General features: G+C 40.8%; 1 protein-coding gene across 2 annotated transcripts; it reads right to left on the bottom strand.

The window, feature by feature from the left end:
* Positions 1 to 6,033: 6,033 nt before the first annotated feature.
* tunar (TCL1 upstream neural differentiation-associated RNA) lies at positions 6,034 to 14,738 on the bottom strand. 2 transcript variants are annotated; one of them, XM_068580519.1, is made up of 3 exons: positions 13,958 to 14,738; positions 8,987 to 9,077; positions 6,034 to 8,891 (listed from the first exon to the last, which is right to left on the bottom strand). In XM_068580519.1, the coding sequence occupies exons 1-3, from the start codon at positions 14,027 to 14,029 to the stop codon at positions 8,668 to 8,670; spliced, it is 387 nt and encodes a 128-aa protein (XP_068436620.1). In that variant the 5' UTR covers positions 14,030 to 14,738; the 3' UTR covers positions 6,034 to 8,667. The 2 variants fall into 2 exon arrangements, with proteins under 2 accessions (XP_068436620.1, XP_068436621.1); XM_068580520.1 differs by having other exon boundaries at positions 6,034 to 9,077.
* Between the last annotated feature and the right edge of the window lie 2,444 nt (positions 14,739 to 17,182).

Genomic DNA, 17,182 nt, shown 5'->3' with positions numbered 1-17,182 from the left:
ATTAATTGAACCTAATTTACTATGTACATGGAATACAATTATAACAGTTTATAATATGCATCTTGAACATACTGATTGGCTCCCCTCTCTCAGTATTCACCAGCAGAGGGCAGTGTGTGTCCTCTTTCCTTCTCTCCCAGAACAGATTTGTCTTTTGAGCTGTGAAATTACTCTGGCAGCTCAAATGAAGACATCCTCTCTGTTCCTTGGCAGTCATCTGCATGCTTGTTCTGTCTGCCTCTGTATCCCACGCCTGTCCTTACACCACCGTCTAATGTCAAACAAAGCAACAGCACAGCTCTGTGTTTTCAGCCTGACAGAGGAGGGTGCTCGAGTCCAACATGCAAGACAGTGATGATTGTGATTGTGACCCCATTAAAATAGGACTGTGAGCCAAAGCTGGACTGCTGCTGCTCAAACACCTGACAAGAGGACTCCTGTATTGCAAGCCTTAATGAAGGTGATTCACGCTGATTTGTCATGGTGTAACTCAATACAGTGTTTTCCACGTACAGATATTCTGTCTGTTTGTTGTGTGTTATTACAGTTGCATCTATTGTTTATCCTTACATTTATTTTTACAATATTAAGTCAGGTTATCAAAACACAGTTGTTTTTACCGTATCTTTGGCTGGTGAGCATGAAGTGCTGTGGCTTACTGTGGTGAGGATATAAGCCTTGTCATCCCTCTTGCTGCCACAAGGAACCCTGCACAGAAACTTCAAGACGTATCTTATGATTTGGGTTTGGACATATTCACTGCAGGATGCTCACTGTACTTACTGTCGGAATATGATTCACTTTCTTATGTAATTCTCCCCTTTGTAGGAGAAGTGTTACTAGTTCTTCAAGTGTGGCTTACATCAGCCAGTGCCATTTCGAGCTGCACTATAGTATGGATCTCCGTCTATTTTTTAGGCAATTTATGTCGGTTTTCACTGTTGTTAAGCTGCATAAACCAGTGTGGAGTGAGAACAATCTCCTTATCCCTCATATATTTTGTTTATAAAACCTAAGTGAAGGCTTCAAGATTAATATATAATGTTCTATAAAGCACCTTTTGAGTTCATGGGGTTGAACTAAACACAATCATTTATGATTTAATAATCCTTAATTAAGTTATGCTGATTAAAACAACTTCACGGGTGCCAGGTAATAGAAAAAAATTGAAACATACAGGCCACCTGGATAGATCTTGTAAGTGGTCTATTAATAAGCAATATTATATAATGTATTGACCATTAATGAAGTCGCTACAGCTTACAAGCCTTTTCCACAAAGTAGACTAAATCCAGAACTCGTATAATAAATGTGCAGACACATGATGATGTGCCTTATCATGTAAAGACTTAGCACCAGTGCAAAAAGCAGACAAACATAAGATGCTCCTGGATATACCGGGATGTGCTTCTAACAGCAGGAATGAGTGAATGAGCGTTCAGCGGCGGCTCGCCGTGTGTGCCACCTCAACAACTGGACAGATTGAAGTGCACTGGGGTGTTTCAGCCCTACACGACAGTCTGCTTCATGTGGCTTTTTCTGCTTAAACCCTGCCTCTATCTGGCCTTAATCATTTGGCCAGGGAGTCATCCATTCCTGTCCTCTGGGTACAAATCAGACTCAAAGTGAGAAGTACAGTAAGAGCAGAACCCATTCTGCTGAGCTTATCCACTCCAGTCTTAGCGAGCATTGATTTCACACCAGATCAAATCTAGCTTGTACTTTCTGACCAGCGGTCTTTGCAGTTTCATGTTGGAGTTCCAATGCAAAAGTAAACAAATGAGCTTTTTTATTTGAATCGGTCGTTTTTTCATTCATGTTGTGCTGATAAACAGACATCTCCCCATTACAGCCAGTTTTGCAGAAGCCCCACGGTTTGCACTCTATCGATCAGCTCAGCAGTCTTTGTTTGGACAACGGTGACAGATCGTGTGAGCTGAGTCCACCAGTCTCAGCTTGAGACACCACATGTACCACCTTCCACTTTTCCTTTTTCTCTGCCCATTAAAGAAACTGCATGCTGGGATCATCCTTTCTCATGCAGGCAACCATTCTTTTTATTTTTACTCCAAAGTTTAAATAGCCATCACATTTATTCTTTCACAGCCAAATCATTCAATGTCATGACTCAATTAAGTCTAATGTTACATCTTGTGTTAGTTATGATTGATAATTAGTTCATAAACAACCAATCTTGTTTTTTTTAAAGGCGAAACCCTTAAACTTGCAGCACAGCGGAGAAACAGCGTGATCTCCAAACCGTTGGTGAGAGTCTTCCATCGGACGGGAAAACAATACTCACCCTGGATTAGAGAAAAGAAGCAAAAGTTGGCAGACAGTTGTCAAGAGAGCGACTACATAAATATTACCATAATCAATCATAGTCAGCACATCACTTGCAGTCAAAGAGCTGCAATAAAAATGTATGTTAACTATTTTCTTATGGTGTTTTCAATACTTATTCACCTTAATGGATGCAGAATGTATCAAAGACAAGCTCACTTTACTTTGAACACATATGTTTTCACATCCTTGTAAGTGTTATTTACTCAAGACTGTGCAGTTCTTTAATCTCATAATGTTTCAACTGCCCTGTGTTTTCACAATTGGTTGGAATAAGCATTTAATTGTTTTTAAAATCAACAGATCCGAGTGACTAAAACAAACAGTTTAGTGTCTCACCAAACAGAGGCTCGTAAAGTTTTATATTCTGTTCACGGACTCGGTAATGATGACCCACTTTCTAAAGTAAAGATGACGACGAAGCATGTTTGCCCCGTCAAGTGAACATTCTTGGCTGGCGTCCTAAATGCAAGACAAACTGCTTTGAAGCCTCGTTTCCTTCTACTGACGTTCTCTTTCTCTACTGCTAATAAAGCAGTGTGACACGTGTTTTTGAGGGAAAGAAGAGATGACTGTGTGGGTGTGTTGTTTGCATGTGTTTTATGATCTTAATACAAGCATAATGATACGAGAACAGTGTGGCTCTCGCATAGTGAGGGGGAAACTAATGACCTTTTTTTCTCATTACCTTCCGCTCGTCAGGTTTTAGCTCCTAGTTTTTCAAATTGTGCAAAGGTGGCCGACAGGTAAATTACTCACATCAAAGTTCTACTGAAATGTAGACTATGTTCTCCTCGTTTTCTGTGTAAGGAAAAATAAACTACAGCGGCACTTTGATTTTTTTTTTTGAACATAAAACAGGTTTTTTTGTGGAGTGTCAGCTTCAGGCCTCGGGGGATGTTTCTTACGGCAGCGGACATCTGAAAGCCGGCATTGCTCTGGACTGAGTCTGGAGCATGACATCATTTTACACAAGACATCTTGTCTCCCTTTTCAATAAAGCAGCACAATGTGTCCTCCCGAAGGTTTTTGTCACGACAATTGTTTACCAAATATGCCAAAATGAAACTTTCCAAGCGGTAATGGATTTTATTTCAGTTGGACTTCAAGAAAGACAGAAACCCTCCGGTACATCGCCGCTCAAATCCATTGAAAGATATATTTGCTGCACCTCCTGTAACTTCCTCTTCATCTCACCAGTAGGCGACAATACAATCTCCATTGAGGACTCCAAACACATTTGTGATCTTAAGCAGCTATCTTGGCCCAACAGGTTGATCGCCATCATAAAGCGACTGAAAACATTTTCCATGCACAAAAAACTAAACAGGCAAGCCGAACCTGACACTTTGACACTTTCTTCTCTCAAGTTTTACATTTATATTAGGATTAGTCATGGCTTTCAAGCTCGTTCCCCGATTTTGATCACAGGATTTAGTTCCCCGCATGAATAAATGTGAAGAAAAGCAGCTGGATATGCGCACCCTTTGTGACAGGAAATCTATTTAGGACACATCTGTTGGGGAAATCCTCTCAGATCTCTAATTGTGGGAGGATTTTAGGATTCAGTCACGAAGTCACGACATTGTTACATCTGAGTGAACTGTGACCTGGTTAAGTAGAAAAAGTGTTGCTTTGTTTCCCAAATTTCTTCGCGCTTTTGAACGTCACCTTTGACTGAGAGTGCAGAAGGTTAACGGAAATCGCCAGAATCCTGATCTAATCTATACATCTCTCTTTTCTCAGTTTGTATTTGAGTATACCAAATGAATACCAAATATGTCAATACATCAAAATGTGTCCCGTCAAGATCCACACCTGAGATTTACCCCCTAGATATCCACTCCGACACAGTTTTATTGCTGGTTTATAGTATATATTCCAGGAGGGGTAGTGTGTTCAACCTTCACACTGTGTCCTCTCTCCTGCAACCTGCATCAGCTTCAGTTAGCGGTTTCCTACATTTCCAAGAATGCCTTTTGACAACCTCGAAGAATGTGCAGTTGTACGTGTCCGGCTGTTGGGCCTATATGTGTCAGGAAAAAGAAAACAACGATGACAATGATTTTACGGGTGAGGTGGTGAGTTTTTCCAGTCGAGAAAAACCAACACGCCGCTGGTCCGTTGAGGAAAAAGATTCTGTGCAACTGACCAAAAACTAGAGTGCTGCTGTTTTTGCACTGCTGAAAATAGCGACGGAGCCAAGAGTTCAAGGTACACTGTTTTTAGTATCGTTAGATTCCTTTAGATAAAATAATCCCAATCATCTCAATATTTAGCTTTTTGTTGTAAAGCTTCAGCCATGAAAGCTCATTACATTGTTTTCATTCGTTATCAGATCCATGTTTGTACACAATACATTTTCTAATGTTAAAATGAAAATCTGTACTCGTTTTTATATTCATACTCTCATTTAATTACAGCAAAACTAATTATTGCCACACACAAAAAAATAAATTACACATTTGACCCTTTTCCCCGTCGAGATGAATTATTCTCACATTGGGTGTGATCATGCTTGAAGGGTGGTGTTTCGTAATGAAATAATCTGTGTTCTGTTGATGTGATTATTGGGAAAAACAACAGAGGGTTTGTGTCCGATACTGAAAACAAAGCTTTTCCATGTGGCATTCAATTTTAATGTGATTCTGCTGCCACAGGTTGAATTGCTTTTGAATAACAGCAAGAGCAGCCTGACGCTGCCAGGCCTTGAGTATGTCTTGTTGATTTGGTGTGGCTTGCGCGGTAGATGGATTAATCGCCCGCACAGCTTTTCTGTGAAACCATCAAAACGGTGTCAGCTCAGCTAGATGGAGATGGAACGTCTGCGCGGACAATCTGCTCGCTTGAATCATCCATCTGCGATGCTCCACAATCTCCTGCACATTGTTCACCAGCGTCTTTCAGCTTCAAAGGAGGCAATGATTTCGCGAGGCTGGGCTGGCTGGCTCCTGGATCCAGGTGAAACAATAGCTTGAAGCAAGCTTCTGGGCATGTGTGAATTTAAGCAGCTGGGGTTCCTCAGACAACGGCTGTTCTTTTTCTTGGTTCATTGCCTAATCCATTATATTTAAAGAAAAAGTGGCGACAAGCTGTTCTTAGTCTCGTTTTCTCTCCGTCAACAGGATTATTCCAGTATGTTACCAGTCACAGAGCACTCTTAATGGAGTGGGAAATTATCCTGACACACATATGACCTAAAAGCAAAAGGAGATGGAATAAAAATAAATTTGTTTAGGGCGATTTGGTTTCTGTGTCTTGGTCCGGCTTGCTTTGTGCTCTGTTTTCTCCATCTTTCAGATCGATTTGCGGCGAGACCGAGAAATATGTCTCGCAGGATGTAACGCTGTAACCTCTTTATGGAGGTTTGGTTTCTTCCTCCATCTTCTTCTTCAAGGCTCTGGTGTAATCTTACGCAGCTGTCAGATGCAGGAGAATATAGATTTTCATAGAGTTTTTTTTCTCAGTGCTAACAGTTTCCAGCTAAAAGCTTTTTATCTCAGAATTCATTATGTTGAGTCTTTTGAAATGTATGTATGTATGTATGTATGTATGTATGTATGTATTGTATTGCATTGCAGTTAATGAATGTAGCATATGTATACCGACTTGTGTTGCATAAAACTTAGGAACCAAGACAAAACATCCAAATCCAATCTGTTTCATGATGTTTTCATTTAATCTTTTTTAACCAAACCGCAGGCTGAAAAACATTTCCATTTGTCACCCACAAGAGAGTATTCAATGAGTTTAAATAGATTTAGCATACACATAAACAAAACATAATAAGTTCAGATTACATACTGTAGCTTTAAGAAAGATAAGTAAACAATAAACAGGAATAATAATAATAATATTCTTAACTTTTACATCAAATATGAATACATTCATAAGACTTGTCCATGTGCTTACTAAGTTTTCATTTTCCTTATTCTGTTTCACAAGTAGCACCTCCCCCAACACAACTGACTTTATTAACTAAGCCATGAATAGAAATCCAGTCCCGTCCTTCTTCTTCTTCTTCTTCCTCTCTCCTGGCTGTGTGACGGGCGGCCTCATGAAGACACTCTCCCTTTTTTTGTTTAGTTTTTCTTTCCTTCCCCTCTTGACTGGTGAGGTTGAGACGCTTTGATCTCAGGCACTTTCTGAAATCATGAGGTGGTCGACTGGCGAACACAAATGTAATACTTTACACATAATGTGGCCTGTTGTTGTCTATAGCCTTACACTACCTAAATACTGTACATCATAATGTAAAGGCAATCTCCCTTCTCTTATAACCTTTTAAAAGTTATTTGACAGCAATAAACATTTTGGGAAAGACTTTAAGTTGCTTTCTTGCTGAGAGTTTGCTGAAAAGACTGATATTGCTCTCGTTTAATATGAAGCTACAGCGAGGAGATGATGACTTTAAACATGATGCAAAACATTTAACTGTTGCACCTAAAAGAGTCAATTATAGAGGAGTTAACATAAATATAATGTGTACATAGCTCTAAGTTTAAAATGAACAGGTTATGGTTTTACAAGGTGTTATGTGCCAGACTATTTCTTGGCTGAGCACAATTACTTCTGACAGTCTCGTCATCACTGAGAGGTTTCCAGGTCACATTATTTCCCAAAATGTTGAACGATTCCTTTTATGCATTTTTAAATTAATCTATAAATGACATTACCAGAGAAGATTACAAGCAGATCATTTTGCAGGCCACTTGTACAAGAATAAATGAAAAACAGCAAGTTAATTTCAGTTGAGACTGTCACATGACCCAACCTGATTGGTACGAGCTGAAACATGCTAACGATCAACGTATGAGGAAATTATTATCACACTCTCTGAAAATGTTTTACCTTTAAGTACATAGATGTTGCCTTATTTCCAACCTAAATCAAATGTAGCTTATGTTTGAATCCTCTGCTAAAGAGACAAAGTCTAACAAATGACACATTGCAGTTAATTAGAGGGGAAAATAACAAAAGTTACTCAAAATATTCCTGTGATATTGTAAATTTCCCAACATCCACAGTGTGGTCCAGTGTGGCAAAACTCACTACTGTCTTACCCTATAGAGAAGGACAGAAATTAAGAAATGTTGGCCCAGGTCTGGAAATTATTCAAAGTCCACATTTCAGAGTCACAAATTAAGAACTTAAGAAAAGATTTTGCAGGGTACTTTAAGAAAATGACCCAGTAAATATTCTTTCATTAATAGAAACAGTATGACATTGGCATTTAATTATCTATACACACACACACACACACACACACACACACACACACACACACACACACACACACACACACACACAATATGCGAAACCTTTTACAAAGTAGTAATAACCTGATCATTAATACATCATGGAAATAGCCATTTCCTCATGTTTTAAGGCATACTGACATTATGCACAAATCTAAGTTTTGAATCAGTGGTGCAGAAACAGAGCTGGATGGCTGAAAAATGCAGTGTCCTAAATGATATGTACACTTATGGATAAAACGGTTGCAGTGTGATCACGCACAATGTGCATGTTGCTATTGTCCTGCATACTGAAATTCCTGGTAGAACTCAGTGTGAACCTTCGCAGCTGCATCTGGCTGAAACCTTTTTTTCTTAGTTCTTCTGAGAAGATGCTCCTCAGCTTCCACATCTTAGATTTTAACAAATATTCAAACAATTTCCCCATAAATGGATGCATCTTGTCTTGGTGTTGATGACCCCTCAAGTGACGCATTGAAAAAGGAGTAATATAATAATACATAGCCATTTTGTATTGTTTTGATCTCTCACCATTTTATGTCAAACAAAAATGTCAAGTGCTCCCATTTTAGCACTTCAAACTGACTTTATTCCCTTTCTGATGTTTGTTTCAATAAATGCACATTAAACAAATTGTGTGATTGTAACACCTGACATTGTCTCCAGGAGAATAAAACACCATCAAAAGTCAATTTTTACCGAAAACAGTGAGAAATACAGTATAAAAACAAACATTAGATCGAGCTGAATAACAATTGTCTTTACTATACTCTGTTTGAGTCTCATATGACTGTATGTTGTGTTTTACTGAGAGAATATTTGATTGCAGATACCTGTGTTTACCTTTTCTGTACATCCTCACATTTCATCCCATGGGAGAATTTCAGGTACTTTCCATTATTTCAGTTAATAAAAACATCTGAAACATATTTTCCCAGGAGTGTCCGCGTCCCTCTCTGAAGTCTTCAATGTCCACGTGGTTGAGAAAACTGCACCATCTGAGCATGTCTCGTCAGCGTCATGTATTTATGTACAAGTTAAACGTCACTAGGTATTCTGGATAATTCTACCCGTAAAGGAAAGAGGAAGTACATCGTCTCAGTTGTTTGAAGTGATGCAGGATGGATGCCACGCGGCGATCACATCGTCGTAGATCCAGTTCATCACTGAGGAGGTTCGGCCTTTTCCTTTCTCCTCCCGTCTTCCTCCAATCAGTCAACATATTTTTGCTGCAGCGACACAGATGAGCTCTGATCTGCCCGCTGATGAAGCAACGCGAGAGTTGGAGACCTACAAGGTGGTGTAGATATAGACGAAGATGATGACTACCAAGTTGAGAATGGTCCCAATGATGCCCAACATGGCCAAGATGCTCTCCTCCTTACTTTCCTTGTCTTGGATTCCCTTTTCCTCATCACTGTGGAGAGTGTTTACCATTTTCCCTGGAAAAGTCTGCAGTTTTCGTCTTAGACTAATCTGGAGTGAGCAGATAAGAGAGAAAAGAGAAACAATATGTAAGTTAGTTACTGCAACTGATTAACTGTCGTGCTTTTGAAGATGCTCTTTGCACTGTGCATGTTCCACAGCGATAATGCCAATTAAACAAAAACAAAATGTGTTGGTGAGGCAATAAAATATTTTAAAAGTAATTAACAAGGCTCATTTTTTCTTATTTCATCACTATGTTTATATGTGTTTAAAGAAAATACTTTGAACTTCAAATGTACTGCATTAATGCATGGTAAAAAAAACTACAAACACCAGTTTACTGTGGTTTTAATGACACAAAGGCCTTATAATACAGATTACCAGACTTATGAGCCAGTGATTGAAATGATAAATCAACAGCAGGGGTATATGATGCTTGTTGGTTTTTACCGAGTTCGGAGAAAGCTAGTGTTTGTGTGTGAAATACAGAAATGTGTTGTAATTCCAAGAAATATCTTAGTTTCGATGTAAAGTTCTGTTTCTGGTAAAATATTTAATGGGCAGATGTATCCCATATACACAAGCCACATACACACATAAGAATAATGTAAATATGTGAGTTTGCCTGTTCTGCTGCTCTCTGCACATTGCACCAAACGGCCGATACTTACGGTAATCTATTTTTCAGGTATAGTAGGCATTCTAAATTAGGATGTAAACCGTATACCCTGGATTATACTTCACATAAAACTTTACATGTGTCATGTAAACATGGCTGTGTTGTTCCTTTCTGCTTATTCTTATTAACACTAGTTTTCAAACATGCTGTTAACTTCATTTTATACCAGAATGTATGATGGCAAACATGAAAACAATCTAGGCCTACTTCCAAAAGCAGGCAGACGGAGGAATAGCTTTGGCAGCTCTTGGAGTAGAAAAACACAACAGAAATTCCTGCACTAGACTCTGTTGAGTCTCAGCTGTGTTACTTCTGCAACCGCTGCGTTCAAATTCAACTTTTGAGTGTGCTAGCTTGCGTGTGGGAGCGCGTGTGTGTGTGTGTGTGTGTGTGTGCGTGTATTGATTGGTGTAGCCCGGGGTGTATTATCAGAAACTAGCTGTATGTTTTCAGCCCGCGGGCGCAGCAGCTTGTGCAAGTTGGCCTCCAACTACCTCTCAGGAGAAAAGCGCTCCTTTTGCGGGTCAACGGTTTCATAAGCTGACTAGCAACAGCTTACATTAGCATGTAAGCTAATGCAGACTAAAAATAAACCTTACCAGGGAATTGTTCCTCTTAGTGAAAAGCAACGGCTTCTTTGACTTGTTTATAAAAAATACATACTACCTGGTTACACGGCATGCCTTTTTGGCTGATGTACTGACTTTCTGCAATACTAAAAAAACAAGCCTGCGCTGTCTTTTAAAGCTATAATGTCGTGACACTTCTCAGCTGGAACACCCTGCTAAAATGACAAGTCCAATGATAATCACTATTTGTTTGCTTTGGCATCGGCATTGCTTTCTGTTTACACACCTGAAGGGGACTCATCCATTAGGAAATGTGTGTCCACTCACATGATCCCAAATTCAAGTAAAAGAAAACATGAAATATTTGATTTTCCTGGCCATGAATCTAACTTCACACGGTTGTTTATAGTAATTAATCATGTGCTCATGTGCAGGCCGTCCTTTGCAATAATGGAAATGTATGTAACCTTTTGAAGGAGCTCTGCCAAAGTGGAGATTGTTACGTCTCCAGTTCGTTCTTTTGACTTGCTGATTATGTTCTTAGACAGTTTGGCAAAGAGGGGAAAGGTCTTCAGTTTCAGTGCATCAAAGTTTAGGTGTTGTCTGGTTTGGATGAATTAACAAAGATGGAGAATCTGAGAAGAATGAAGTCATCAATATCACAATAAGATGAAGCAAATCATTTCAATAAGCTCAACACAAGGCCATTGCCGCATTAAGTCCAAAAAATCCAGTCAACTTTAAAAAGACCACCAGCATATGTTTATGGATTCCTCTACATTTATATAAAAGGCCTTTCACGATGTTAAAGTCAAAGACCTTTTGTTCAGGCCCGTTTATATAAAGTTAAGAGCATGAAACTGATTGTCCTCACTGAAAGGCTAACATCCCACACGGTGACTCTGATTGATAGCACTGTCATATCACCAGCATGCATTGTACTCTTGACGCACATAAACACCCCATCAGGTTGTGTTTCTGTGTTAAAGTGCGCCCTCCTCCTCTGATCTGTGACTGTGGGCTTTGATTGCCTCTCCTGGGGAGCACTGTAGTCGGGGCTTCCCTCGACATGAATGGAGGTCCTTATGTGGCACGCTGGATGTGCCCTCATGCATGAAGACGCCTGCTCGGTGCTGATATAAACAAGCGCTCAGCGAAAAAAACAAACGGGGGGACATCCCTGTTGAGGGAGATGGAGAATGAGAAGGAGCAACGCTGGAAAATAACTAAGGACATTTACCGGACTAAGTACTGTACTGATGTACAGTTTAAAGGTATACTTGTACTTTACTTGAGTATTTCCATTTTCACCATGTTATACCGCTCCACTAACCTTACATGAAATAAATAGAGACGGGTTACTTTTCAAGATTTTGAATAAAACAGCAATGATGAGCATATCAAATAGTTTAAGATGAAGCCAGTTGTTCTCGACCTCTTATAAACCAACATGGTCAAGTTGGGGTCGCTTGTCATGCTTCAGAGAACACATGTACCCCTCCAAACATTTTTTTTTCTTTGTTTTTGATATATATCGTATTAAAAAATATAGTTTTTTCCTCTTACTTTTTCTCATTAATGTCTCAAGATGACTGAGATGTGTCTCTCGCTTGTGTAGATTGGCAACCACTGGACGAAACTTCCTAACTTCATACAAAGTAGTTACAACATTAAGACGCTCCTTACATATCAATGCATCCATAATAATGATCCAATAATATATCTTTACCGGAGAACATTTTACTGCAGAATAATCACCTTAACTTTTCATTTAACTACATATTACTGATCATATTTAGAAGAAGTATTTTAACCTTTCATGGAGTATGTCACCATTATTATTACACGAGAAGATGGAGGATGGGGGAGTAGGAAGGTCCAGGCTCTTCCAAAAACCTGGGTGCCTGGAAAACATCTCTACCACAGAGCTGTGCGTCACACAGCGAACCTTCTGGGCGCCTTCCAGTGCCTCCTCAACCAACGTCTCCAGTGCTCAACACAGAGCGTTTCCAAGTGGCAGCCGGTGCTGGCATCCTGCGATGTGCCATAATCGTTAACCGCCCATAATGACTCCCTGTGTCTGTGTAACACTCAGGACGAGCTGAGAGGAAAGTCACAAGAATATACTCACATACAGTGTGGCGTATCAATTGAAAGGCGTATTCATCCAGTCAAGATATAGTACACAGTCTCCACTTATCCACCTTTTTATTGATTAGTAATCTGACTGTGTGCTATTCTGTGGGATTTAGTTCTCTCAGTGTTGAGCTGTCACTCGAGAGCTCATTTCCAACACTTCTACGACTTAACTTCCTTGTCCTTGATAAATCTGAGCAGGTCAGGGCCACTCATGATCCAAATATGATACATGCAGCATCTCTGGACCAACAATTTCTCATTCAATTCTTTTTTAAAAAGCATCTCCTTGAGACGTTTTTCCTGGACAAGGCGAGCTCACACCTGGCTCTTTGCCAACAGCCAGAAGCGTATTCGTGTAAAAAGAGCAGACAGCGAGCGAAAAGGAGCAGTAGAAAAGGGGGCGATGCCATACCTGGGAAAACAAATCCGGACACTCCTGCTACACCTAGCAGAAGCTCACGTCCTCGGATCAGATCATTGGAGAGTGAAACCTTTTGCCACTTGAATAATCCTGAGCATGTCAAACGACATGTAGACGCTAACAGAGTATGACAGACCGGAGTCGCTTTTGGCATTGTTATAACATGGAATATAAGCAAACAGCTCCCTCCTGAGTGTTTACTCACACACACACACACACACACACACACAGCTGTGAACCACACGTTGACAAACACACTCACATATTGTGTAGTAACAATTCATATATTTAGAGAAATCCAAAAAAAAGAAGAAGAGGAAGAGAAGAAGTCTCATGAATTCACAGTTTCGTTGTGGAATCGGATGAGATTCTGCCAATTTTGAGTGTGACCCATTTTCCGTAACCTGAACTCATTGTTCTGTGAGTGAGACGGAAGTGACAGATCTATTTTGGATGGGACACGAATTGCATTCGCAGAGAACTTTGATCAAAACGATCCTGGTAAAGACTCCACAGAGAAGTTCAGACATGCAGGAATCTGCAGCTTGAATTGACGAACAAGGAATTTTAAATTTGACAAAAAAGGTTTACATTATATTAAAAAAATGTATCCATATGTTCCAAATGAGGATCGTGTAATAAGTCCATCAAAAAAGCTTTAATTGGAATTCAATTGAACTGTATATACAACACAATATATTGTATAATATATGCATCTTGCTGTTACATGAGAAGCATTTAAACTAGTTAGCAACATGCATGAGGAGCAACTCCCAGAGGGCCATGTGGATGTTTCTTTTCTGGACAAACACAGTATGCTAAGAATAAAGCAGGAAAGACACAAAGTGAATGGTTTGATTCAGGGTGTCTCTGCTGCCTTAATCAATGATTCACACAAAGACAACCGAGCCTGAACATATCCCACATTTATAAAGAATACATCACCATGTATAATACATTCATAGCTGCACTTTGTCATGACATTTTAAAAATATGTCAATATAATGTGTTGACACTGTCCAGCTGATCTTCAGATGGATAATGGATAATGGATTTAAGGAGGAAAAACGAAAGAAGAAAAAAAAAGCTCTGGATGTGTGATGACAGTATACAGACCTACCTTGCAAAGCATCAGGAATAACATAACATTGGACATGCTGGAGCGGGGCGCCTTTCCGTAGTGCACAGACATCCCTGGCAACTAAGGTGAAAGTCGACCCCTCTCATCCTTCGGCTGCGGAGGGGCACAGGGTCCAGAGAGGGCAGGCTCGGCTTCGAGGCGGTCCAATGTCAGGGCTCTCGTTGGATGTCGTACCCTGCAGCGCTCCAGCGTCTCCTCCCCGAATGTCATCTCACTATAGTGGCCAAGTTCGAGCTGCCGTCACTTTCTCCTCCTCAGTCTTGTGAGAGCTGAATCTGTGCTGCTGCTGCCCACCTCCTCTCGGCTCTTCCTCCTCTTCCTCTGTTTTCTTTTGCCTCGCCACCTCTTCTTCTCTGTTCTCCTCTTCTTCTCCTTCTGCTTCTTGTCTGCGAGGAGGAAGGACGGTGTCAAGTTGAAGAAATAAGTCAGCTGATGGGCATATTGGGGGCGGGAGGGTAACAAAGCGGTTTCATGTGAACATTTACCTCCTATTTTGTCTTTATTCCGCAAAGCTGAAGGAAAAAAAAAGTGATTTCAGTCTTGCCTCCTCCGCCAAGACATCCGTGTCAAAGCCTTAATAAAGGCTTCTATCCTCTTTTAAACTTGTATACATGCTCTGCAATGTAAAACATGTTGAGTTGATGTCTTGGCTTTTAAATATTTCATGCTGGAATAAAACAAAAATGCAATAAAAAAAAAGACGCCCCTGCTGAAGTGGTGGACGCTGCTTGCTCCACCGTGATGTCTAACCTGACGCACCTTTGCTTGCGCTCAAGTGGATGAGCGCGTGTCTCTAACGAATTGAGCAGAGAGAGAGAGAGAGAGAGAGAGAGAGAGAGAGAGAGAGAGAGAGAGAGAGAGAGAGGGGGGGGGGGGGGGGACCCGTCGCCTCACGCTGTCGCTCCACAGGGAAGAGGTAAAGAGGTATTTCCCCCGCTCTCTCTTTCTCCCGCGCATATTAATGCGGCCAACAGACACAGGTGAGTCACACAGAGCCTGACGACAAGAGGCCAGGAGGAGGGGCGAGGGTCTCCTCAGTTATAGCGTGCGTGTGCGTGTGCGTGTGTGTGTGTGAGAGAGAGAGAGAGAGAGAGAGAGAGAGAGAGAGAGAGAGAGAGAGAGAGAGAGAGAGAGAGAGAGAGTTTTTGAGTTGCTTTGTCTGTCTGGGTGCAGGTGAACTTTGACCTGCAAATCCACTCGATTGACCAATAAAAACTGTCTTGACAGTGTTTACTTTTCGGGGTCCATAAGGGAGGAAGCTTACGAGAGCTGTGTTGGACTGTTCACTTTTTAGTTTCTTTCTATGACAGTAAGACATATTCCACAAAATAAGCAATAGTTTGCTCACAGTTATGAGAGGAGTCAACTGCACAAATACATCCTGATCTCTGAGAGCAGAGAGCATTGTTTCCCTTCTTTAATACCAATTTATTGAACAAAAGGGTGTACAATGATTAACAAAGTGTCAGGGGCGAGGAAATAGAGCGATTAAGAGTATAGAAAAGCTTAGAACAGGCACAATGCCAGGATATCAATTTTGGATGGGAAAAAGTATTTATGGTTGCATGCGCCTTGTAATTACTGAAGTTAGTACTGTTTGAGTTCCTTTGTGCTAACGAGAACCCTGGAGGGTCTTTGACTCGTCCCAAAGTTTCACCCAAAGGTTCAACAGAGAACGCTTTCACCCAAAATCTTCTCTGAAGGTTCTATGAAGAACATGTCCACCTTCTAAGGGGGCAACCGAGATCCGCCAGGAAGCAAGGGTGCTATGTAGAACTGACTATGGGTTCCTTGCGAGGTAATACACTGACAAGGCTCTCTGGATCTTCACTGTCGTAGAGCGGCTGCCTCTTATGGTCCTACATGGATACCAGGCATCATGACAAACCTTATTAAAGAAAGGACATCGTATCACAGGTTGTACAGGTTATAAGAAGAAACAACACACCATAATAGAAGATAAAAAAGACAGATATGGGTTGTGATCAGTTTTATTGCTGCTGAATGAATCTCAGCATGAAGGTGTAATCAAATACGGCTTTAACTGCAGTCTGAGCTCTGAGGGGAGGAGAAGGAGGAGGAGGAGGAGGAGAAGAGATCAGTGCCGTCAGCAACAGCCTCTCCTCCTTCTCATCTTCCTCCTCCTTTTACTTCCCATTGACGATCAGTCTGATTTGCAAAACTTTTCAAGGACAGGTTCCCAATTATCTCAAGTCTGTCTTAAGACAATATTCAGGCGCTAATAGGAACATTGAAACAGGTTTTACTTCCTGTCATCACTCCTGCTGTTCATAATGGACTAAGCATCTCACGACGTTGTGACGACTAAGCTGATGGCTGATGGAGCTATTGATGCTAACAGCGCTAACAGTGGAAACAATGGCAACATGACTGCAATATGTATTTACATGGGCGATGTTTGTTTGGTGAGATATTAATGCTGTACACATCCAGTACAGATTAGCAGTGTGTTTTGTTTGTAAAATCTTAATCTGTAAAGTAACTGTCAAATAAATGTCCCTCTAAAATGTAACATAAAAAACAGCATGTTTTTTTTTCATACATTTTTTATTGATTTTCTGCATTAAGTGACAGTGATGGCCAGGGCAAAAAAAGGACAATGTCCACACAACCCTTTCTCGTTCCAGTGCGCACACAGGGAGAGATGAAGGGATTAATACACAAATCTGTCATTTATTCATCGCAACACCATCACAGCTCCATCCAGAAGGAGGATTAATCATCATAAATATCACAAGCCCAGTCAGAAGCGTAATGGGTGATGAATGTTGCCTTTTACTTGTCTTGTGTATTTGGTGAATTGAAAATATAATGTATTGATACATCTTCTCTCCGTGATTTTAGGAAGGGCCAGTTCAACAAGTGGCTAGTGGAGTTATGTCGATCTGAAGGAAGTCGCTCTTTCTCTGTGTGTGTTGTGATCCGTGCTTCTCCGTGCTGTGTTCACATTGGTGGGCCGGCTGCAGGTGTTTGTACGTGCACGTCAGTGCATGTGTGCGTGCCCTATTAGTAAGCCCACGGCTGCTGCTCCGCACTGAGTGCCGTCTCGAGTGAAGAAGTGTAGCACCCATCCTCCAGTTCCCCCTCAGGTAAACACTGTCAGTATCGTCTGCCACGTTGCTGCCGTTAGGGCTGCTAGCACATTCTTACAAACTGCGTTTCCTCGTCATGCACATTCATACA

The sequence above is a fragment of the Clinocottus analis genome, unplaced genomic scaffold (genome assembly GCF_023055335.1).
Source record: "Clinocottus analis isolate CAN_PGR_092001 unplaced genomic scaffold, fCliAna1.0.p SCAF_17, whole genome shotgun sequence".
Classification (NCBI taxonomy): Eukaryota; Metazoa; Chordata; class Actinopteri; order Perciformes; family Cottidae; genus Clinocottus; species Clinocottus analis.
This window is presented reverse-complemented; position numbering and strand designations above follow the sequence as displayed.